This window comes from Protopterus annectens, chromosome 4.part1 (genome assembly GCF_019279795.1).
Source record: "Protopterus annectens isolate FY-2018-M chromosome 4.part1, PAN1.0, whole genome shotgun sequence".
Taxonomy (NCBI): Eukaryota; Metazoa; Chordata; order Ceratodontiformes; family Protopteridae; genus Protopterus; species Protopterus annectens.
In genome coordinates this window covers 6,947,794-6,974,297 of record NC_056734.1, presented here as the reverse complement: position 1 = coordinate 6,974,297, position 26,504 = coordinate 6,947,794, and the positions used below count along the sequence as shown (strand labels likewise).

At 37.8% G+C, this 26,504-nt stretch overlaps 1 protein-coding gene across 1 annotated transcript in view; it reads right to left on the bottom strand.

Annotated features, from left to right (window-relative positions):
- Positions 1 to 421: 421 nt before the first annotated feature.
- The window catches only part of OTOL1 (otolin 1), a 444,489-nt gene continuing 418,406 nt past the window's right edge, over positions 422 to 26,504 (bottom strand). The window contains exons 10-11 of the mRNA XM_044070939.1: positions 19,548 to 19,619; positions 422 to 1,820 (exon numbers count right to left, since the gene is read on the bottom strand). Coding sequence (XP_043926874.1) covers positions 934 to 1,820; positions 19,548 to 19,619 — 959 coding nt within the window. The 3' untranslated portion in view covers positions 422 to 933. The remainder of the gene's footprint in view (positions 1,821 to 19,547; positions 19,620 to 26,504) is intronic.

Here is a 26,504-nt window from a genome sequence, read left to right as displayed (position 1 = left end):
GTTTTTGGGATATATCTTTAACTTAAATACAAACAGTCACGATTTTTGTTACCTTATTCACTGTGTTATATTTATATTTTGTATTTTTGTACATAGGAAGCACAAAACAAATTTCATTTTTAATAGGAAGCAAACATTTCCTGGGAAAAAAAGAATTGCTAGTCTTCATAGCAAATAAATAATAGTATTTTATTCTCCTTATATCAGTGTTATTAAGAAATGTTTAAAATTGCAGAATAACATTGTATGACACACAGTTAAAAAAAAAAAGTACTACAAGGAAATAAGGAAACTGTGACAATTATTTTGTTTTTGACAAATGGTACCATCCCCTTTCACAGTAAAGCAATGTTTTATTGCTGCTGAATACAAAATGAGTTGCATCAGTCATTAATTATTAAAACGAGAAATCAAGAGTAACTAAATTTAGCAATTTTATTTACATTTATTAGGGAATAATGAAATAAACTTTAGATTAAGGATGCACTGCATCTAATGCAAGAATATTACAAAAAGAAAACAAAATGCCATTAGTTCTGTATCATCAAACACAGTAGTCTTGATCAAGTAAGAAGTACAATTTGTTCTCACAAAGAGCTATTGTTTTAAAATTCAAATCATCAGCTGCCAGAAAACAACAGAATTCACACAATAAGTATTTTGTATTAAAAGCCATTTTATAAGTTTGTAAAGTATCCTGCATGTGATAAAAATAAAAAAAAAGAATAAAATGATTAATCTCACGTTTCTAAAGGCCTGTGCTGAGTCTCAGTTTTATGCTGGATGAGCATTCAGATACATTCAGACTAATTTTACTGTTTTGAACTTGATATAGGTACTCATGGCACATTGTATGACATTATTAGAATATTTTTTTTAAATTTCATAAATTGATCAGAAACAAATAAGAGAATAAAAGTATGTTACAAATTTTCATCTAAACTCATCTGGATATAAAAGAAAACCACTAAAAGTACTATCATCTTCCTTACTTGCATATAGCCCATTCCAGTCTGGGAAGGTCTCCAACCAAACCTGTTCACCACGGTTTAACTTTAAAATGACAAAAGCAGATGCCTGGTCTGTATCTTTTCCAAATATTGCATCACGGGCTTTAAATTTCTTTTTGTTTTGAACAACAATGCTTATTCGTACTGGCTTGTTTTTCACTGACACTTGGTAAGCAAAAACATAAGCTCCTGGAACTGTGCAGTTGAATATTCCAGTCATTACATCATAATCATTTTGGTCATTATAATAAACCTTATCAAATTTAATTGGAACATTAGGCAGGGGGTAAGCTTTTGATAGACCCACACTGAAAGCAGATCTTGGAAACACTGGATTATTTCCCTTGGAGCCTTTCACACCTCTTGGGCCTGTTCGTCCTGGAAATCCACGTTCACCTTTTGGTCCTATATGTCCCTTTGGCCCAATTGGACCTTGAGGACCAATCACACCTGATTCTCCTTTGTCGCCTTTATCTCCTCGGTCACCTTTTTCGCCTCTTTCACCTGTCTTTCCGTCTGCTCCACGATCACCAGGATCTCCTTTGTCACCCTTTTCCCCCTTGACTCCAGGCTCACCTATTTCACCTCGGTCACCTTTTTCTCCCTCATTTCCATTAACCCCTTTTTCACCTAAATCTCCTTTTTCTCCCTTTTTCCCCTTTTCTCCAGTCATCCCCACCTTTCCATCATCCCCTTTTTCACCTTTCTCTCCCTTTGTTCCATTTTGACAAGAATCTGACTTATCTCCTTTTTCTCCCTTTAGACCATTAATGCCTGGGGCTCCCTTTTCTCCAGGAGGTCCAGTGTCACCTGAAAAAAAAGAAAAACATATTATAGCAGTACCAGTAAGAGTTGAACATTTATAAAAGTCAGGCATACAATTTAGATAGAGGAATAATACAAATGTATTAAATTATGTATTGAAAGCTTCATATTATGAAACTAAAATTGTGCATGCAGTATTTTAACTATTTACCTGTTTTACAAATGATAACCAATAGCTAAGTTCATGCAAGATGGATTGCTTTATTAATGTAATATGTAGACATTTTAAGATCTCTTGACACATCTTCCTCAGTCATTCAACATCCCTCAAGCTCTGCAAGGTTCATAACAGGAGCTAACATCTGACTATAGGAAAAAAAGGATTATGTAATTATTTGCTGGGGGTAGATGTTTGCAACACTTCTCCTATGAGTGATTGAGACAAGATTGTTCTAAAACTAGCTGCTCAGTCACAACTGATCAAGATCAAGGTTTGTCTACATAACATCTGTACAGATCAAAACTGGATTTTTTCAGGGGAAAAGGTGCCCCTGTGGTATCCCGTTTGGGAACAAGCACAATACACCACCAGCCTAGAAATACTAACTCCGTGGTTTCACAACAGGGAGTAAAAGTAACACCCCACAAAACATTGTTCAACAGTCTTAAAAAAAAAAACAACTTGCAGTACCAGCCCATGAAGGATTCAATCTATGAGCAAAAAAATGTATCTAGTTGTACTCAGGCAGTTATATCCACATCAGCTAGCCACGGATCACATGTAGGAAGTCATTTGTATCCGATATTGTCCATATATTTCTAAAGGTAGACCCCCTCCTTATTAATATTCATTTTTGTATACTGCAGAGTAATAATTATATATTTATTTTATATATGGCCAGTTTTCATCAGTCATAATGACAGTTTTCTCACATTATTTCCCTATAGTGCAGCATGTAATTACTAATAAATATTAAGTATCATATAAATGACTGTGTTTTGTAACTGAATACACTCTAACTTTACTATTTGGCTCATACTTTCATAGGTCATAGTCATATGCTGAACAATCTGTCATCAGATTATTAACAGCCTAGCCAGAGCACCCAACATCAGGAATTACATCCTGCTTCAAAGAGATAGACAAACAAGATAGGGCCTGAAAGAATTTTGTGAGTGCACATCTCATTGTCTAGGTCAATCTTTAATGTACTATTTTGCTTAAGAGCAGGAGTAGTTTATTCTATGGGTTTGGGATATACTAAAATAAGAATCGATTACAACAATGTATCACATTAGTTGCTTGTTAGAGATTAAGATCTTTTCCAGGTGTGTTTGAGGAAGTACACCATACTACATTTCTGGCATTTAGTTTGAGGCCATTGTTCTTAGCAGTAGTTTGGATAGTCCAGATAATCCTGCTGTACCTTCACATTAGTGGGTATTTGAATAACACTTCCTTGTTTCATTCCTCATCAGATTTGTTAAACAGAGACCTGTTGCTATTGTCTTATATATCAGAGAAACACATAACCATATAGAAGATTATTAGCACCAATCATCATGGAATAACTCCACTTATGACATTTTTACTAAGGTAGAACCTACAACTCTAAGGACATAATGCTACTTCCAACAAACTGTTTTCTATCCACCTTCTTACATATGGATTCTTTAGGTTCTCCAGTTTGTACATGATAGGAGTCAGTGCCCAATGCCTTCACCAGGTCAGTGTATGCCATGTGCAATGCACAACCACTAATTGCTTCAGTTACCCTTTTAAAGAAGTTTGAAAGGTTAAGCAGACAGGGCCAACCTTTGACAAAAGCAAATTAATGTGGATCCAAGGCTAAGAGGCAATACATTTCTAGATGTATTACATCAGAAATTATACATCCCATGGTTTTATAAGCAAGAATGCACTAATTGTCCAATTATCACCAGAAATAGTGGTTGGACCTCAGTTATGCAGGGGCATCACAATGGTTGTTTTCTGATGATTGGGTGTAGTCCACTGGAGGACTTATATTAAAGAGTTTTAATAGACATAATGACAGGCCATTCAAAGTGTTAATTATTACTTTGTATATTACCAGGACATATGGATGTGGTGCTCCTCTTTTAGAAATGGCTGATAGAAATTCTCCCATGTGATCGTTCAGCCAGAGAAGGAGAAATCGGGGGCAGTTGTGATAATGGGTGAGGAGACATTCATACTATTTTTTGGGCTGGGATGTCAGCTGTTTCTTTTGGATCAGAATGGATGTCATTGTAAACCAGTTTTGAGCAATGATGTTTGATGTTTCTTAACTTTCTAGCATAGTCAAAGATGAATTTATAATTATTTTTATTATATTTTTTCTGCGTATTTGGTACAGGTTGGGACTGCTTTCACTATACAACTGTACAGGGGAAAGTTGAATGGAGAAGTAAAGGTTCTGCCTCTGTTTACAGGGTCAGTTGGGATCAAGATGCAAAACAAATTAATTAAGTTACTAAACAGCAATACATTTGCTTAGGAGAAGTCTGTGAATACCAGTACACTTAGTTGTGAGATACCTACAGTCTTATATGTGAGTATCACTAATCTGCAGCCTAATTTGAGGATGGAAGATAATACCTGTGGAGTTATATTTGTTAGGACGTGATCGAAGATACTGTGTACTTTAGCTGGGATGTTTGCCATTTGTTCTAGGCAGTTTGTATTTATACAGTCAAGGAAGTAAAGGACATGGTTTTCTAACTGTAGTGAAAGTGAGTCAGGTTATACAGGCCAATTGATCTAGAATAAGTATATTAGTGTGCATATGGTTATCAGTTAAGAAGTTAAGGTAGTTATTAAGAATAGTGTGGGGCATGGAGAGTGATCTGTTTCCGGCCACAGTTGATAATGACCAGCATTCTCTCACAGCTGCCTGTAGGTTAGAAGGTATGACAGGTGCTAAACCTTAGGAACAAAGGAATGCTTTTATTGTATTGAAACCAAGTCTGCATTACCAAACACACAAACACACACACACACACACACACACACACACACACACACACACACACACACACACACACACACACACACACACACACACACACACACGCACACACGCACACACGCACACACTCACACACTCACACACGCACACACAAACAAACACACACACACACTCACACACACACACACACACACACACACACACACACACACACACACACACACATGCACACACACACACACACACACACACACACACACACACACACACACACACACACACACACACTGGTAAGAAAGGTAAAGACTATCCTTTGTAAAGCAGAAAGGGCTATCAGTGATTTTATCCAAGCAAACACATAATGGATTCTCATAGAATGATGCCAGCCAGTTACCAATTATCTTATACTTAAAATGCGGCATAATTTTAGGTGATGCCAATATACCTCTCAAAAACAATGTTTTTCCTACCTTCGTGTACTTAGAAAGTTCAGTCATATCTTTCTGCATTTACACCTGGTTGGAGTGTCAATGGTCATTCATCCTATGTGGTCTACCATTAGATTACAGTTGTGTTTGTCAGGATGAAGGGATCCAAAAATCCCCACAAAGTTCTGGATCTTGTCTCTGGAAACAACTAACTTACACTGTCCTTATCTAGTCTTGTGATAGTATGAGCAGTGTGCCTTACAACAGAGTCATTAGTTACCAAAACATTACATAGAGGAGATGGGGATCGATGTTTAACTATTGAAAGAAACTTTCATCCAATGGCTAAACATCGAATCCAGTTAACTGAATGTTCATTCATCGAATGTTCATTTCAGCAAATGTGTGAGATGAGAAAGTAACTACTGGCCAACACCTCCCCATCTCACACACCGCAGTATTTCAAAAGCCCTTTTCCACACTGCAGTGCAATCTCAGAGTTGGTATATATAGTTAGGAGGTGGGGGGCAAAGACCCCCAAGTTGCAGGATGTGGGAGGCGAAGCCCCCCACCTGGGTGGGTTTGAAATACTGCGATGTGTGAGATGGGGAAGTGATGGCCAAGTAGTTACTTCCCCTGTCTCACACATTTGCTGAAATGAAAGTTCGATGAGTAGAGTTCGATGTTTAGCCATTTGATGAAAGTTTCATTCGACGGTTAAACATAGACCTGAGTGAATGCATCATTTGCAGATCTTAAGTGCTTATGGTATGCAACCTTGAGAGTCAGTGAAGTATGTATAACAGCTGGAGATGTGTTGATGATGCAGAGGTATGGTCTAATGGTTGATATTTCTTAGTTCTACTTCAAAGTGGCTTGGGGAGTGTTTTCTGTGTTATTCCACACATACCTACTGCACTTACAGCATTGTTCAGATATTATTTTCTCTGCTTACTTGCAAAGTAAGTGCTGTGGCATTGCTTTGGCCTGCGGTGGCGTGCATACATTGCCTACAAAATATTCATTGCTGAGAGACAGAGGTCTTCAGATTCATTAAGTGATTAACCTCTCACAAACTGAGTCATCCTGTGGGGACAAAATAATGTATATTTTGTATGCATGAGGCCATTTGTATACTGTCTCAACCACCAAGTCCCATCAGATTGACTGCAATTCCATATTAGCCAAAGTGAGATTATGCTCAGTGGTATATGAATATAAATATAATATACTTTTAATCAGCTGTAAGGGGAATAAAGTCATCTAGTGTTAGCAATCGTTCTTTGTCATTGAGTAATGCAGGAGTGCACAGCTCATTCAAAGATTGCACTGAGTCATGCATTATTGATTACTAAGAAGCACTGAAGCTAAACCAGTTTCATTGTAACCAAATTCACTGGGGAATAGCTGTCAGCAAGAATGTCCAGAAGAGTTAGTGTAGAATTATATATGCAGTGAAGTAATGCAAAAAGTACAGTATTAGTATATAATTAATAATATGAGTGCAGGATGATATATAGAGTAAACAGTATACAACATAATATTATAATACTGTTGAACTGTGGAGGCAATGTTTCTATGATTACATTGACAATCATTTAGAGAGAATTACATTGACAGGTAAACAGCTTCAAGTATCTGGGAGGGGTGTTTGAGGAGAAGATAAGTCTGAAAAAAGAGGTCAATGTTAGAATCAGAGTGGCTGCAGCCAACTGGCATAGAGTGTCAGGTATAGTCTATGACAGAAGAATGCCAAAGAAGCTGAAAAGTAAGGTGCACAAGACAGTGATGTGATCAGTGCTACTGTATGCTACTGAAACATGGGCAGCAGTGGCGGCTGGTGACTTCAAATCAAAGGGGGGCTGCAGGAGACAGCTTAATGGGTGTGGTCAATGGGAAAGGGTGTGACCAACTAGAAAGGGGAGGAGCTATGCTCAAAACCACAAAAACTAACTAAATACACTGCCCTGGGTGCCAAACCGTCATTATGAGAGTCCGAGACAAAATGAAGTGTAGAAGAATAAAAATATTTCAATGCATTGGCTGCATGACAGCTTACTTAATATGTAGATGGAAACAAAAAGGTTGTGAGGCATGAAAAAATAAATTACTTTTTAAAATACATTAATGGAATGCCAGTCAAAATCAAGTATAAGAAAAACAAGCAGCACTCAACTCAAACCACTTCTTGCAGTGCAGTTCGAATTATAATTTATAATCAGCTTTATTAAAGTACCAAGTAACATGCTGAAAGTGGAAATCTCTGATGCCCCCACTTGCAAAAATACTTCTTATCCAAAAAAAGACCTGCTGCCTGACAACTATCTACTTGTTTCATGGGGAAAACATGATCAAAGTAAAAAATGAAAAGCAAACAAGAAATAAGCTCAAGATACATTGCTTTAAAGGATTACTGTACAGGTTATGGACCACACGATTGGCATTCTGTTTATTTACGGGTAAAGCCTGCAGAGATGACTGGAAGTCCCCAAGTGTAATGAGCTTCTTAAAATAATGTAATCCTGTCCTTTATTACAAATACTGTCATATGCATTTCAATACCCAAGGCTTATACATTATCTAGTTAAGTATTCTCTACATGGCAACAACAGAAAGGTTTTCAGTGTTGGCAATTCTTTAACAGCATGCTTATTAAAGCTTACTTGCATCTTACGATCTCAGCCATGCTTACCTGATGGTCATTAAAGTATTGCTACTTAAACACAGAGCAACAGGCACTTTGAGTAATAAGCATAAATCAACAGTACAAAAAATATGACAGAAACCAGACCATTCTGCAAAAATCAAGGACAGATGAAAAGCCACTCTAGTACTTGTGTCTACCTTGGATGGGGGGGGGGGTACTCTGCACATTTACACTGCATAACTTTGCCTTGGTTCGACACATCCAGAGTCACTACATGGGGGAGTGGGGTGCAACAAGTATGTCACAATTTGAAATGTCTCTGGCTGACAGTGATGGCCCTGACACATTTCATACCTCTCAACCTCAGAGCAAGAAATCTGGGCAAAGCCATTCACAGAAGTGGGACAAAGGCCCCAAAATAAGGACAATTTTAAATATTGCTCTTATAAACTTAGAAAGATAATATAATAGTAGGATTTGCATAGTATGAATTTTCTGAAGGGTGTGAAATTTGAAACAGAAATGTCTGTCATTATTTTCTAACTTCATTCTTTAATGATTTGCCACTAATTTGCCAAAAAAACACAATTTTATGAAAATGGATCAAAAATGCAATGCAAAAATATAAAATAGCCACACAATACAGCTGGGAATCTGTCAAAGAAGGGACACTTTTTAATATTTGTACTGCTAACTTGAGCAGCTGACAAAATAAAAGAATCTGCATGCATTTCTGAAATAAAAGTAATCTATAACTCTGATTATTACAGTTATTTATTAATTGTAAACCCTCCATGTTTTCTTCCAAAATTGCTATTTTGCGGAGGGATTAATAGGGGAAGAGCAACATTTTGAGCCAAAATCGTGGACAGTTGAGAGGTTTGGATATGCCTAATTCTATAAAGCAATTTATTTGCCCATACCTCTCAACCTGTTAATGCAGGAAATCTGGAGAAGGCCAAATATATTGGGGGGACATGTAAACAGTACTAAAAATTGCTCTTGTATAAACTCAGAAGTTGATAGAATAACAGGTCTTGCTTTAGCATGCATTTTTCTGAAGGTTATGAAGTCTAAAACTCAGTGTCTGTCATTAGTTAGTGACTTTATTCCTAAATGATTTGCCAGAAAACCACAAATTTTATGAGGAACAAACCAAAAATAAGAAGCAAAAATCTATTCATTCTGCAAAAATCTGGACAGTTGAGAGGTATAGTTCAGCCGGGGCTGTCTTTTTAAGTTTGCTGACCTTCCCCCCTCACAAAATCATGGTTGAATAGAGCCTCCCCCCTGCAGCCATTCCAATGAACCATTGCTTGGCTATTTCACCCCATTTACCATAAACACTAATGTGCATACTGCTTTACTTCTGTGATGATTCAGACTTCATTTGAAAGTTTTATTTTACATTTTACAGTGCAAACACTGATAGGTGTCTGCTAAACAAAGCAATGCAGTCTCACAATGAAAAAAGACTTAGCATTAAAACTTCTCTGACCTTGAAAACTCACATTCATTGAAACTGCATTGAAACCTACATTCAAAGAAAATACATTTAGCTGTCAACCTCTTAGCACTAAACACCTGAACAAAGCCAATAATGGGGGAATACAGTCCCCAAACATATTAATTGAATTCAGTTCTCACTATAGCTCTCAACCTCTTAGCAAAAAATCATCCGGACAAAGCCAGTAATGGAGGAATACAGCCCCCAAACATATTCAGTGAATTCAGTTCTTACCAAAGCTCTCAACCTTAGCACAAAAAACCTGGATGAAGCAAATAATGGGGGAATACAGTCCCAGAAATAGGGACAAATTTAAAATATCCATCTTATAAACTTATAAAATTGCTAGAATACAAGCTTTTGTGTTATCATGTACTTTCTGAAGAATATGAAGTCTGAAATTCAAATGCTTGTCATTTTTATTTAACATTTGTTAACCAGGAAAGTCTGACTTGGAACAAAAGCCAATTTTCAGCAGAGGCCCAGGGAGAAACACTCCAGACAGACACATGTTTTTGTAAGATGGGAGGACACCCACACAAACACAGGGAGGACATGCAGACTCCACACAGAAGGCACCTCAGCCAAGAATCAAAGCAGAGAACCTGCAGCTGGTAGGCAACAATGCTACCACTGTACTAATGCACTACTGACTTTGCAAGGACACATACAGAAACCACAGATTTTATGAGGAACAGAACAATCATGAGGGAAAAATCTGCAATTTATTTACTAATGGGGGTGGGTAAGGACTTCAGGCTCTTGCTACCTGGGCCCAAGGTATAGAGTTCATGCCTGTTCTCTACCCACCACCATATAGCACTTGGGGCATTTTATACACACACACACACACACACACACACACACACACACACACACACACACACACACACACACACACACACACACCTCTTTCATCTCAGTTTGGCTCCTCCAGTCCCCATGAGTCCTGCACATGGTAACAGTTTCCCCATGAGAGCATCCACATCCACTCCCCCCACAAGAGCAGGCTCCAGCCTGTGGACGTTGCAGTCTGGACGTCTTCCGTTCTGTGTGGTCTTCGACGTCTGGGTTGCAGGGCAGAGATGGCTTATCTGGACTGCTGACAAAGCAGTCTGGAGTTCCCAATCTGTAAAAGATTTGGATAGGTAGGAATAGATGGAGTTTTGTCTTTTTAGGGTTACATATGAGATGGTTGTCAGTTAGCCAAGTTTCAGTGAGGTTAAAGGAGGTGTGAATAAGGGAAAGCAGATCAGAGGGATTGTCAGCAGTGGTGATGACACTGGAGTCGTCTGCATACTGAATGAGGGATGACTGAGGAGTGGATGTATGGAGTTGGTAAGTAAATATGTTAAGAAGAAGGGGACCTAGAATGGAGCCTTGTGGGACACCTATTTTATGAGGAGAAAGGGAGATAGGGCTGAGAGCCATTTGACTGATTGCTGTCTGTTAGTGAGGTAGCTGGAAAACCAGGAAATAGTTGGGGAGAGGTTTAGTTGAGTTAGTTTAGAAAGGGGGATGGAGTCAGAGACAGTGTCAAAGGCTTTGGAGAGGTCTAGGAAGAGGCAGGGCACTAATTTATTATTGTCTCTGGCTAGAGAGATGGCATTTGTAAAGCAGATGAGAGTAACAGTGGTGCTGTGGTGTGGTGAAAGCTGTGTTGCTTAGGGGTGATGAGGTTTTCTAGTATGAGATAAGACAGGATTTGTTTATGGACACAGTGCTCGAGAATTTTGAAGAGTGGAGAGAGTCTGACAATTGGATGGTAATTAGAGAGTTCTATAGAGTTCCCAGCTTTGTGGATAGATATGGTGTGGAATTTCTTCCTAAGAGTTGGGAGAGTGGATTCACGGATTGAGCTGTTAATCAGGATGGATACCGGGTATGTTATGGAGGTGGCAGCTGTCTTTAGGAGGATGGATACCGGGTATGTTATGGAGGTGGCAGCTGTCTTTAGGAAGAGTGAAGTTAGGTTGTCAGCTGGTGGGGAATATGGTTTAAGTTTGTAAAGAAGTCTTGTAGTCCTTTGCTTAATGGCTGGGCAACTAGGCTCCTTCATACCACCAAGGAATAATCTATTTATTACATTTGCTGACCTGGATTATCTACCTGGAAAGATTTTCAGGCTAAGTGGGGATATGGGAAAGATATTTTATATAGCTTGCTGCATGCAGCAGTTAAGCAGAGTAGTGAAATATGATTAGGAATACTTATAAGGGAAATTGCCATAGATAAAAGATTTTTTGAATAATCCATGTTCATTTACATTAAAGCTATCTTAATGTAAGACATATAGAGAAATTAATAATGTGACAGTATAAATCTGGCAGTTTAGACAATAGTTTAGACAATGGAGCAGTAAGTCTATAAACTGCTAACAAGCTTCATCCTGAGCTACAGAGTTTGGTTCTCAACACCTCTGTTTGTCTACTTTGTGCAAGTCATTTAACTATCTACTGCTCCTGGGTCACCCCTCAAAGGATGCTTCACCTTAGTGGGCTTTAGTTGGCTAACAGACTGACTGATACTAAACATAAACTACAAATCTATCTGAGAACAGCACACTCTGAGCCAAAATGAAACTGGCAACACTGTGCAGAAACACTTTGCTTTTGTATTAGCTGGACACATTTGATATTAAATGTTCTGTTTTTATCTTAGTAGATTCTAAGCAAACAAGTGTACCCATCACTTGCAAAACATGCAACTGATTAGGTTTTACTAATTTCTTATTAAGCTCAGGTATTTAAACTTTACAAAAAGTAATGGTTTCTCAAGCTATGCCTTGTTGACTTGTTTTAATTCTGTGTCTATACTCCACACTTTTTTTCACGTGCACTAGAACTGCTTTTACTTAAGCGGATGATAAATGCATAATCCATTTGAGAATAGCACTTTTTCATTCCAAAGTCAAACTCATTTTGAACTTTGCACACAATTAACTCATAACAAAGTGAACTATAAGACACAGAAGGCATCATGTCTGTCATTTAAACAGTAATACCGCCACTTTGTTCCTTTACACTGTTTCACCAATTCTGAGTTAAAGTAAAACCCAGTACATTTATTACCTTTCTGAAATTTCATAGAAAATAAGCAAGTTTATTCCTGACCATGGTAAAACAGTTTAGTACAGAGATTTAATGGTGACTTCAAACATTTTCTTACAGAGTGGCTATGTGGTTCACAATCTTTCATCATAACAAACTTGCAAATAATGCTGGAAAAATAACATAAGATTGCAGTAATCTTTAAACCAATTCCATCTGAGAGCCAAACCTTTGCAAAATGTTTTCTGTCACTAAGGTGTTCAAAAAGAAACATTCCCAGGTTACTGTTCATACAATGCAAACCTACTGAAACAATATATGCTTAGGTACATAGGTAGTGATTAGGCATGCAGTAAAAGAAAAGTACAGTTGTGTACCATAAATGTAAATGTTCAAGTGTATTCACTGTTGCAGTCATCACACTTGGGTTATCTGCCTGCAGGTAGCCCTCAGTTGGGCCGAATACCAGAGTGTTGGGATTTCTGCGTTGGATGCTGCTGCCTCTTCCATAATGTCAGGTTGTCAGGAGTATAAAACATGCAGCCGATACCATTACATCAGTTTTTCTTGCCCCAGATGTCAGGAGCCCCCAAAATAGGAAGCAATTACATGTTGTGGATCACCTCCATTAAAAAGTAAATACCATTGCTATAAGATATGGCCAAAAAAAAGAAGATAGGTAGAAATTATAGAAAAATCAGAGGGCTGGAGGGAGGGTAACCAGGACTGCAACAGTGAATACACTTGAACACTTACATTTATGGTAAGTGTACACAACTGTACTATGTTCTTCATGTTTCACTGTTGCAGTCATCACACTTGGGTTGATTCCCAAAGCTGAGGAAGGGTGGAGGCAGTCAAGAAGTAGTAGGGTTGGCTAGCAGGCCTTGTAAGACTGCTATAGCAAATCCAGCTCTGGATTTAGAAAACATAGATAAGTGGTAATGCTTGGTGAAGGTGTGTACTGAACTCCAGGCTGCAGCTTCAAGGATGTCCCTGGTAAGGACTCCCCTGAGAAACACTGTAGAGGTTGAGGTAGCCCTAGTGGAATGGGTTCTGATCCCCTGTGGGGTAGGTTTTCCATGATGCTTGTAGCAGAAATGGATGCAGTGTGCTATCCATTTGGAGATGGTTTGCTTTGAAATGGCCTTGCCCTCTGCCCCTGTAGCAATGCTGACTAGCAGCTGGTCAGAGTTTCTGAATGGTTTAGTCCTGTCAAGGTAGAACCTAAGCTGTCTGTGCACATCCAAGGAGTGCAGGATCCTTTCCTATTTATTCTGAGGATTAGGAAATAGGTTGGTAAATGGATGGATTGGTTTAACGCCACACTGGATACCACATTGGGTATAAATGATGGGTTAGTCCTGAGGGAAATCCTGTCCACATGGAAGATAATGAAGAGTTCCACAGCCATAAGGGCCTGTAAATCAGACACTCTTCTTGCTGAAGTGATGGCTAGAAGTAGGGCTGTTTACCAAGACAGGAATTTTAACTCTGCTGTAGCAGCAGGCTCAAAAGGGGGAAGTGTGAGCATCTCTGGTACAAAGTTAAGGTCCCAGGCAGGAGTGGGGGCTCTCCTTGGGGGTCTTAGATTGTTAGCTCCTCTAAGGAACTGTTTGACCAGAGGGTGAGTGAAGAGGGGTGGCTCAGTATTGTAATGAGCTGAGATGTCAGAGGCATGAATCTTAATGGATGAGAAGGATAGGCCTTTGTGGAGCAGCTCTGCTAGATAATCTAGGATTTGAGGTATGGTGGGCATGGCCGAGCCCTTTCCCTGATACTGGCTCAAAGAACAGTATCTTTTTCACTTTTCTGAATAGGATTTCCTAGTACTAGGTCTCCTGGCCTCAAGGATGACATCCAGCAACTGTTTGCTGAGGGTTGCTGGTGATGTATTCAGGGAATAAGCCAGGCTGCTAAGTTCAGGGTTTGCAACTGAGGATGCAAAATCTGGCCCTCCTGCTGGGACAGCAGAGAGGGGGTCTGATGTAGGTGCCATGGTGGCACTGTTGTCAGACTGCATAAAAGTGGGTACCAGTGCTGGCGTGGCCAGTCTGGTGCAATAAGGATTGTCCTTGGCCTGTTCTGTTTGATATTGAGTAGTACTTTTGAGAGCAGGGGCAGAGGGGGAAAGGCATAGCTTGAGAGGTTTTCCCATGTGAAGGATAGAGCATCCACTTTCCATGCTTGGCTGTGGGGAGTTCTGGTGCAAAATTTGCTCAATTGATGGTTCTGGCGGGAAGCAAAGAGGCCCACCTCTGGTGTCCCCCACCTGTGGATTAGAAGCTTGAATGAATTAGGTTCCAGTTTCCACTTGTGTGAGTCCATTATATTTCTGCTTAAGTCATCTGCCAGTGAATTTTGTTTGCCTGGCAGGAATTGAGCTTGCAGGTGCACTTGGTTGCTCAAGGCTGTGTTCCACAGAGCCATGGCTAACCTGCAGAGTGGGTAGGAATGAGTTCCCCCTGCTTGTTTATGTACCACACAACTGTGGTGTTGTCTGTCTTTATCAAGAGTTGTCCTGGAAGGATAAGATATTTGCAGGCTGTCAGAGCATTCTGTACAGCTAACATTTCTTTTTGATTGATATGCAAGTGCATTTGTCCTGGGCTCCATTTGCCATGCCTGCCATGTCAGTCCCCCATGCATAGTCTTATGCGTCTGTTGTCAGGGTTTGGGCGGCAGGGGGTTGAGTGAAAGGGAGTCCCTTGTTGTGGTTGCAGGCCTCTGCCCACCAAAAGAACTCTGTCCTTAGGCAAGGAATGATCCGAATCACTGTTTCCAGGTCTTCAGAATGTTGACACCAGAGACGTTTTAAGTACCATTGAAGTTTCCTCATATGCAGTCTTGCATATGGAATTAGGAGAATACATGAGGCCATTAACTCTAGGGCTTGCAGTATTTTTTTTGCAGATAGCTGGGTTTGGGTGGCCAGTTGTTTGAAGTAATTTGTCAAATAAACCTGCTTTTCTGCATTGAGGAATGCCATCTGAGAAGTTGTGCTCAAGCTTGCTCACAGGAATACAGTCTCTTGGCTGGGTACCAGATGTGATTTCTTTCCATTGATGGTATACCCCAGAGAAGTTAGGAGTCTCTTTACAAATTTTAGGTGCTGAAGAAGCAATTCCTGACTGTCCACCTGAATCAGGCAATTGTCCAAGTATGGGTACATTTGAATGTTTCTCTGCCTGCAGTATGTAATGGCTGGAGCCAGGCACTTTGTGAATACCCTGGACACAGTAGATAAGTCAAAGAGAAGTGCAGAAAACTGATAGTGCATAGACACTGCCCTGAAACGTAGATATTTCCTGCAAGATTCCCTTATGGGTTTGTGCAGGTAAGCTTCTTTTAAGTCTAGGGTGACCAGCCAGGAGTCCTTGGCTAGCACAGGCAGCAGCTGTTGGAGTATAAGCATTTTGAACTTTGGTACCATCAGGAAGGTGTTGAGAATTGACAGATCCAGGATAGGGCACCAAGAGTTTTCTTTTCTGGGTACCAGAAACAGTCTGGAGTATAAACCCTGTCCTCTTTGCTCTGTTGGAACAGGCTGAATAGCCCTGATACTGAGAAGTGAAAGTACTTGCATTTGGGCCTCTGCTCACTGGTTTGGGGGAAGGTCTGGCAATCCACTTGGGGTTGGCAGTGAATGGAAGCGGAATCTGTATCCTTGGGATACAATGTTTAAGACCCAGCGGTCCTAGGTAATGTATTCCCAGTTTTTTCCATGCAGGGCGAGTTTTCCTCTGTGTGGTGCAACTACTTGGGCATGGCTGAGAAGGATGCAGGAGAAGTAATTGTGAACTTTTTTCCATAAGATGGTGGCTTACCACTCCCTGTTTTTGAGGTGGGAGCATTCCATTGTTTAGATCTGTGCATACCCTGAGACTGTAGTCTTTGTGGTCTGTTGCCCCTGGGTTTGGACTGAGAAGGCCTGAGAGGGACTGGAAAGGGCCAGTTCTTCAAAGGCCAATGCCTACTGAATCTAGGTGGCTGTACCTGTAAGTATTTTTTAACAGTTTGCATAATATTAGCCTTTTCCTCCATCTTTTTAAGAACTTCTGCTTTTTTGCCAAACAAACATTCTTGATTTAATGAAGCATCTAGTAATTTTGCTTTGACATGGTCTGGCAAGATTTCTTCCTTCAACTAAGCATGCCTTCTCAGAACAGACCCAATGACAGCATCCCTGCAAGATGCTTCTAAGGCATCAAAACCACACTGCAAGGTATGTTTACCAATCTGGCTAGCAGAATGCATTAACTCTTGTAAATCTTTATTTTCTGCACAATCAGGAGTCAACAACATTTTTTGTTTATTTAGTTCCATAATATGCTGCTGATACTTCAACATGTGAAAGTGGCAATTTTAAGCCCTAATGGTAAGAATTGCAGTGGTATATGCCTTCTTACCCCATCTGTCTAAAGCCCTAGAATCCCTGTCGAAGGGGTAGGGTTTTTGGCTGTAGCAGCCTTAATACCTTTTGGTCCTTGGGAAATGGTTTCTGGATCCGCAGTAGGATTTTTAAAGAGAAATTTGTGAGAGTCAGGTAGTACCTGTCAGGCTTTCTAGGAGCTGGAGGTAAAGTACTATGGGTAAGACTTGATTCCATGAAGACATCATCTACAATATCCAGGACAGGGGGTATAGCTTGAGGCCTGTGCTGAGGCAATTCTAAAAATTCCCTGAGTCTCTTTTTTGACTGAAGGTAGTCCTGGCATTCCAAGCGGAAATGCTCTCTTAGGGTATGCAAGGTTTCACTGAAAGAAAAGTCCTCTGGAGGGGAGGCAGAAGGAATGGAATCCTCTGCATCTGAATCCTCATAGGTGGATAAGGGTATGTTCTGGTAATCAGAGGGGTCAGAGTAATTGGACTCATGGTCTGTAGAATCAGAAGGAAAATCAATTCTTCATCTTTTAGAGGGGGAAGGCTGGCTTCCCTTAATTAAAGTAATAAGGTCTTCAGCCATTCTAAGCATTTGTTTCTGAGGCATGGGAGCTTGAGAATGTGCTTCAGTCGTCAGTTTCCTAGGCATAGTGTGAACTCTGGGCCTGGGAAATTCTGCAGTTTTAGTCAAAAATGAAGTAGTCAGTTTAATATGAACATCAGAAGGCCTGAATACACCCTCAGAAGCTGGTACCTGCACAGCAGCTCGGGACCCATCCAAGGTAGAGACATCCACAGGTTCCATAATTGAAGAAGCATCTCGCGGCATACTGGTCTATGAATGGGTCTCAGTAGAGGCCTGCAAATCTGTAGAAGCGGGTATCAAGGGGTGCGAAAGCGGCTCACTAAGTACCGGTGGACTGGCGACTAGCTTAATGGAAGCATCGTCGACAGTTTTGGACCTATGCGGTCTGTCTCTGTCTTTATCCTTACATTTTTTTGGAAGATCGGTAGTTGGATGGCTTAACAAAGCCATTTCAGAATATGGAGAACGAGTGTGAAAGAATATAGCAACAAAGATATCCTGACAATGAATGGTTTGGGCATTGAACAAGGCACAAAACTGACAGTGAGGAACATCGTGGTCGGGCCTAAACAGGTGACGCAGTAAGAATGAAATTCTCTGTGAGGTATTTGCTTTTCACAGGCAAGACAATTGTTAACTTTTTCTGACATGGGTTAGAGCAAGAAAAAAGGATCCCCAATGGAGTACATAGCTTTAGAAGACTTCAGGTTTGAAACTCGAAAAATGAAAATTTCAGGTAGCGGTTGACTGGCACTTGCAAACTGCTTCTGCTTCAGGCTCCCACATGGCAAGAAAAGCTGATGTAACGGCATCGGCTGCATGTTTTATACCCCTGACGACCTGACGTCATGGAAGAGGTGACAGCATCCGCCGCAGAAATCCCAGCACTGGTATTTGGGCCGACTGAGGGCTATCTGCAGGCAGATAACTCAAGTGTGATGACTGCAACAGTGAAACACGAAGAACATCTATTAAGGAGGAAAATACAAATCACAAAATTTCCTCAAAGTGCTGTCTGATTAAGTGACTTGTCAGGGTCAAACAGTAGACAAATGAAGGCTGAGGGAATCAAACCTTGCACTATAGGAATGTTTTCGTTAACAGCTGATGGACTTAATCCTCTGCACTACATGTCCTCACACATAAATCTCTTTAATGCCAGAAAAGTCAAGATTAACACCACAATCTAACTGGTATGCGTAATCCTCTCTAGGAATGTTTATTTATTAGGTATATAAGTAGTTACTATGCTTTCAATCCCAGGGACCATTGAGAAGCCTAGCCCAAATTCCTATTTTTCTTCAAGCACTGTCTGGTCAAGTGACTTGCTCATGATTACACATAAGGCAAATGAGGGCTGAGAGAATCAAACTCTGTATCACAGCTCACTGCCTTAATCCTCTGCACCAAATGTTGGATATGACTGCGTCCAATAAATTTAACTATAGAAAATGTTACTGCTTGTATTAATTGATCATTTTTAAGGTAATCATTTCTTATATAGGTCTACATTGTTAGTGTGCACCAATTTATGTTTAGTTTGTTTCTGAGTCTCTGAGATAGTGGACTTTGTATTCTTAATATACTTTAACACTGGAATCTTTTAAGGTAATCACTTGCATTGTTTGTCTGCCTCACAGATAATTTTAACATATAACAGTAACCTGCATATTGAAAGATAAATCATACACTATGTTTTAATATAATATAAGAATTCAAGACAATTTTAGAGTAGATTTACTTGATAGGCAAGATTATTATGTTAATGTGGCTATACAAGGGTCAGCAGTAGGGGTTTGTGTGGTATATTAAAGTTTGTATATTTGCCAGATATAATTTCGTGGTTATGGGCTTATGACCATTTGGCTGTAAAGACAACATTTGTAGTGCGCTGAAGGAAGAGCTGAAGTCATTCCTTCTGATATACCTTGAATTAGGTTTACTTTAGAATGGATTTTCCTGATCTATTCCACTTCCCTTGGTTCAGATACTGATCAGTTATGCATGTATGTAATTTGCACCATTATGCCAGTATCACAAGCTTTACAGCAACAGGTGTCATGTTTCTTCAATAACTATCTTACTTGATATTTTGTAAAATCTTACCTGTACTTTAAAATCCAACATTATTTTCTAACATATTACACAATGAAAGTGAGGCAGAAAACTGTTCTCACATACCTTTTTCCCCTGGTTTTCCTGAAATGCCAGCAAGTCCATGAATTCCTGTTTCACCTCTTTCTCCTTTGTCTCCTGTGGAGTAAATTAATTATTTTACAAGTTATTTGATTTATTTTTCAGAAACACATACATACTACACAGATGCTTAACACATTTGCTGTGATCAGATGGAAATAAGGTTAGAATGTCAAATTGTTTCAATACATTATTAGTAGAGTAGAGTGCTTTTTCATTGCAGATTGGCTTCATTGAGTGAGCTATTTCAATATATACTGTGCAGTAGAAGTTCTGAAAAAGATCTACTAATATTTGACCAAAATAAAAGAAACTATGCTTTAGTTCATGCTTGACTAAAAAAAAAACTTAAAGACATCTGACACAGAATTTGAAGTGCTTCTTTAAACACACATCATCCAAATAAATTAATAACGACTGCTTTGATGGATAGTGAAAAGACACTTCAAGAGAACGGCCATCAGTATATTTCTTATAAAGCAGATTATTTTTAGATGAGAAGCTTGTAGGTGGGAAAATAAGAATGCTTAATGCAACAACATCAATATTTAAGGACCTTAAGAGGTGACAGAAGGATATAACATGATAAGTTTCTTAACAAAATGGATTCTCAAAATATTTTTCATTGCTCAGAAATTTCTTTATGGTAGTGAAACAGATCATGATTCTCTTCATTCTCCAGCATCTTTTTTTACAAAGACCCTAACATATAGTATAATTATTTTTTAGCTTTTTAAGGGATGCATCTCACAGTAAGATTTGCTTCATATCAGGCTTCTTTACAAATTAATGCAAAATTATCAGGCAAGACAATGAGTCGATCTGGTAAATTGTTAAGGAAAATAAGATACTGCTTGATGTAAAATGAAATGTTGAACACAAGAAGTATTATTTCTTAATTACACCTTCTAGTTGAAAGGATTATGATGTTCATCTCAAAAGTGTACATTATTAGCAGCATTGATGCACTTATTCAACATATGCAACATTCAGGTGTTTTCTGTAATTATGATGCCATTATCTGGCCAGTCAGTAAATGCATATTTCATCATATACTTTGTTTGCATGAGTATACTTAATTGACTGTTCATTTTTACATTTGCTCTTCTAGCATCCACTAACAAAAACAACTTTTTCCATTCTAGAATCTGTAGAAAATATCCTATAATGAGAGCTAGAAAACCGGATTGGTCAATATTACTTATGCAGACAAACCCAATAAATGCTGTATCACCCTTTCATGGTAAACTCATACTCCTCCAGTGCAGAATGTTTCTAGCTAGATGCACTAGAGTCAAAGGGAAACATTGTCCCTGTTTATTAGACAATATGAGAGCCAACATGAAAGAAAGATACAAAGCCTGTCACTCATGAAAATCAGCCCAATCAAGCATCCATAACTCTCTAAAATACAGAAACCTACAATACATGAATTCAAAGTAACATATATACATTACTGGAAGCATACATACATTATAGAGACAGGACATCAAATACGCCTCTTGAGAGCACTACAGGAAATACTGTAGATAATAGGACAGGATCAGAGAAGTAATACACAAAATATTACCAAATGAAATTAAACATCATAATAGCCATCAGATCCTATAATCCAACCTTAACTTTCATTGGCAAGAGAATATCATATGTCATTAAAATATATAAATTCCTTTAACTCCTAGCTTTTCACTTCAAAAGCATAACAACAAAGGACGTTAGTAAATTACTTACAGAACTAGATAATTCTAAATGCTAAGGACTCCCAAAATCCAAAATGTATATTCATTTAACATCATAAGCCTACCGTACCTCTCTTTTCATCCTCAGACTCAAATAAATAGGCGTAAGTAATAATATATTAAAAATAGGACATCTGGATATGTATGTGTACGTATATACACATCTATCTATATTCATTGAACAGATAGGTGTGGCAAATATGTTTATCAGCCATGGGGTACAGATTTCTTTATTAATTTCAACTCTGTGAGCATCATCAAGCAATTATCTTTAATTGTTATACTAGGGAGCCAGTTATTGTGTCAGCCCATTCACATTTAAAGAAAAACATTAATTTCATTTTGTACACAAACTAACATACTGCAAGAATTATGTTGCCTCAGTAGTACAAAAATGTATCCGAGCGAATAAAGTCACTTAAAGTCAACAAACACGGCTGATGAATCCAATATCCAGATAAAGAAGAATTTATTGTGCAACAAAACAAAACGTATGTGAGTGCTTTCACATTGTCATCAACAGTTCTTCAGACATTAAATGTAATTATGTTAAACAAAGTTTTTAAAATCTCCCCTAACCAGAGTGTTACCTATTAAACACATAATACAGAAGGTTAGCTCTTCTTCCAACTTTCTTATATCATGTAATAAGTTTAAAAAAAGAACCAATGCTGAATAATATTCTCTAAAAAAATATAAAGATTTTAAGTAAAAGCATGTTCATTGTTTAAGGTACATTGAATAAACAGTTTTGTTTTCTTTCCCTCTAATAAACCGTATATCATTCAATAATGTTCATGAGTAGCTTACCTGCTGACAATCTCACATTTCAACAATGTCTAAATTTTCATGTTAAATATACTGCAGAACTCTGATCGCCATGTCTCAAATAGTAAAGTTTGAACTTCTTAATCAATCAGCCAATCAATGCTCATATTACAATCACATGATATCAGCTCTAAAATATCTACTTGAGCTGCAATGCTATGCCAGTACTTACTTATTGTCATTAAAATTAAAAATTAAAAATAAGTCAAATCACCTATTAAATCAAAAAATGTCATGTCTGTGGTTAAAGTAATCTAAAACATAATGCATTTATTAAGACTATGATACCAAGCATGCTGAATGCCAGTTGTAGATTAGCCAGATAGAATCTAAGTACTGAATCACAGTTTATAACAACAGCAGGAATATCAGTATAAGATGTAAAATATATATGAACATATATATATATATATATATATATATATATATATATATATATATATATATATATATATATATATAAAACTATTAAAATGTTCACTGTTAAATAATCCAACTAGAAATGTAACATAAACATAAATACTGAATAAAAATATATAAATGTGTGTGACTGTATATAGATCACTGATATGAAACCCCAATTAATGAAAGACAGTAAAAAAATGCAATGTGCTAAATGTCTGTCTCTTAAAACGGTTTCAATGAAACCTCATATTTGAGACCATTTAATTTGTCTGCTTGTAGGTTAGTAATCCATTTTTGTTCATTTTTTCAGTTCTATTCCTGTTGTCTCCCATTCTCCAATTCTCCCCCACTATTTGAAGTATCAAAAATTTAAAGGTATGTTGTTGACCTGCCTGTATTACATTCTTGGCAGTAGCTATAGATATATCTCTTTTATTGATCTTATAAATGTGTTCATTGACTCTCTCTCTAAGGGTCCTGTTGGTGTTACCCACATAAAATCTTGGACAGATAGTACAGTAGGCTAGATAGATTAAGACATGTGTTGAGCAATCTGCATACTGTAGAAATCTATACTCCTCACTAGTAGGGGGATGTATAAACAGATTATTGTTAGCCATATATATATATATACACATGTTACAGTGTCTGCAACATAGGGTACTTTGTCTATGTGTTAGTGTCAGCTGCCTAGGTTCAATATTTTGGTAACATATTCTTCTTTTAATACATTTACAATTCCTGTAAGTAATCTTAGGATGTGGGCCCACTCTTCTAAGAATATCTTCATTAGCTAATAAGATGTGTCAGCTTTTATTGATAATGTTTAGAATGTTTTTATTATCAGATGTAAAAGATAGAAATATTTTACACTCATCTGTTTGGTCATAACCAGTATTATTGATGGAATTGTTTTTTTGTTTTTTTGGAAAACTATGGTCTCCTTCTATTCCTTCTCTCAGTAGTTAGTATATTAAAATTAGTTCACATTCTTTTGTATTGTAACCTCTACTTTTAAAATTATCAATTAGTTGTCTAGAGGATATACTAAGTGTATCTTTGTTGTTTGTTAAATGTGATAAGCGCAAAACTTGTCCTTTTATAATGTTATTAAAATATGAGTTGAATGCATGTTTTTCCAGTACAGCTCCTTAAAGATTTCTGCATGTATCTGACCATTACTTCTTCTAAGAAGGACGTCTAGGAAATTCATTTGTTCCGTGGAGGTCTGCATGGTAAATTTTAAAAATGTTGTTGTGGATTCAATATATGATAAATATTCTACCAAGATTTCTCTACCTCCAGTCCATATAACAAATATATTGTCCATAAACCATTTATAGTGGCATATGTGTCTCAAATGTTTCTCATTATTTAGGGCGTAATTCATTTCCCCAGTCTGCATAATGAGGTTTGCATAAGAATTGGCACAGGGGGTGCCCATAGCTATTCCAGTTGTTTGTGCATAATATGCACCATCAAATGCAAATATGTTGTTATCTAATATTAACTATATGAACATACATAATACATTTATATGATTATTAGAGTATGCAGAATGTATTTGAAGATATTTCTTAACAAATTCTATGCCCACATTGTTAGGAATACAAGTAAAAAGAGAGCAAACATCAAAGGTTACTAAACAAGCATTATCCGATGGAGAATTGGTCTCAATATAATTATATAAAGATTCTAAGAAATCTCATGTATTTTCTAAGATCGTGTTTGTTTTATCTATAACAGATTTTAGCATGTTTCCCACAGTGGTAGCATTGTTGCCTCACAGCAAGAGGTTCTCTGGTTCGATTCTCGGTTGGAGTGCCTTCTGTACGGAGTTTGCATGTCTTCCCCGCATTCATATGGGTTTTCTTCAGGTACTCCAGTTTCCTCCCACATTACAAAGACATGCATCTTGAGCATTTCTCCCTGGAGCTCCACTGAAAATTGGCTTTGTTCCAAGTTAGACTTTCCCAGAAAACAAATGTTAAATAAATAAATAAATGGATGAGGACTCAGTTAGCTAACCTTTGGCCAATACTGTAGTTCTTAAAGGAGGGTTGATTAACATTTTATGTATCTTCAGTAGACATTTTATGTTAGGTATTAAAGGTGTTTCAAGTAACAAATAATCATATAGTTCTTTAGTTATATATCTACTAGAGACACAATCTAATAAGTCACCATGTACTCTAGATATCATTTTTTTTCACTACCTCTTTGCTGATGTTGGCATACATTTCAGCCTCTGATAACATAATACGCATTTTATTCATACAGCTTACTTTGTCCAAGATGACTATCGCTCCACCCTTGTCAGCGAGGCAGATTACTATGTCATTGTTAGTTTGAAGATCCTTTAAAGCTTTATACTCACTCTTAGATAAATTATAACTTTTTTTACATGTCTCGGATTCATTGTTGTATATATTATAAAGGTCATGTTCACAACATCTCATAAGGGCTTCAACAAGTGGGTATAGCCATGTAGTTTATTCAGTTGTTTTTTAAAACTATTCCTGTTGTTACTCATTTTAGGAAACAAAAGTTTTAACATAATGTTACTATAGAACAATTTTATATCCATAATAATATCACAAAAATTACTAGATGTAGCTGGAATAAAAGAAAGACCTATCTGGTCATCATTCAACTGATGTGTGGATAGATTTGTATGTTTAATAGGTAGTGTTTTGTTTTAATTGGTTGATTGGTTAGGGGAGATTTTAAAAACCTTGTTTAGCATAATTACATTTAATGTCTGAAGAAGCATTGATGACAATGCGAAAGCGCTCACATATGTTTTGTTTTGTTGCACAATAAATTCTACTTTATCTGGATCTTGGATTCATCTGCCATGTTTGTTGTCTCTAAGTGGCTTTATTCACTTGGATTAATTTCATTTTATTTTAATTTGTTAAGTGGAGTAAAGCCCTGATCACAATGAACAATTTCAATCTTGGCACAGAATACAATGCAAAAATTCAAAGGGATAAATATAACAGAAGAGTACATATTGATACTGTAAACAGAGAAGGCATTGTAGTACAGACAATAATAAGTGAAAGAACATTACATGTAGAGCAAGACATTACAGCCAAGTATTAATAACATAAATGGCAGGTAATTCAAGCAATTCTAAGAGGTTGACAAATGGCTTCTGAGTAGGTTAGCATTAGATGTTATGGACTGAGGACCTAGATGAATGCATGGGACAATGGAAGAATAGGCAGAGATTAAGTAATATTACCAGAGACATAGTACTGATATTTGTCCATTTTGAAAAGATTAGTTTTGAGCTGTGTCCAGAAAAGTGAGTAAGAAAGTACTTGCTTAAGATGGGAAGGGAGAGATTCCCAGAGTTTTGAACCCAGAATAGAGAAACAGTGATCTGTACGGTACAGCTTAGATTTCTGAGCTTGCAAGAATGATTAGATTTGTCATGACTCTTGAGGTTGTAGTTAGGGATAGTTCATATTAACTTGACTGTTAGGTGTGGGAATATTTGTGTGTACAGCAGTCTGATTATTTGACACGCTAGAAGAAGTTCACTTTTGTGTTTTACTGGAAGCCATTTAGCCTTTTGTCGTATTTTACAGTGATGTTCCTGCTTTGAACAAAGAATGATGAATCTACAGAGCCAGTTTTTGATTGTTGGGATGCTTTTAGAACTCTTTTTGATGATGAGACTATGAAGTGGAGGTAATATCCCATGTGAGAGAGAGATTCATTTGCCTATAGCTATTCTGGTAGTTTCAGAAAAGAAGGGAGCTATTTTATTTGTCTAAACCAAAACAAGTGTTTTGATCTTTATCTTTGTCATGTTTATGTGGAAGGAGAAGTTCAGAGATGGATCTAACCAGATTCCTATGTCTTTAAATGCATTTGTATTTTCTGTGAAGAGGCTTTTGTAATCAAGGATATGTAGAGGTAAAGTGACCCTGGAACTTTTTTTTAATGAAAGAGCAGG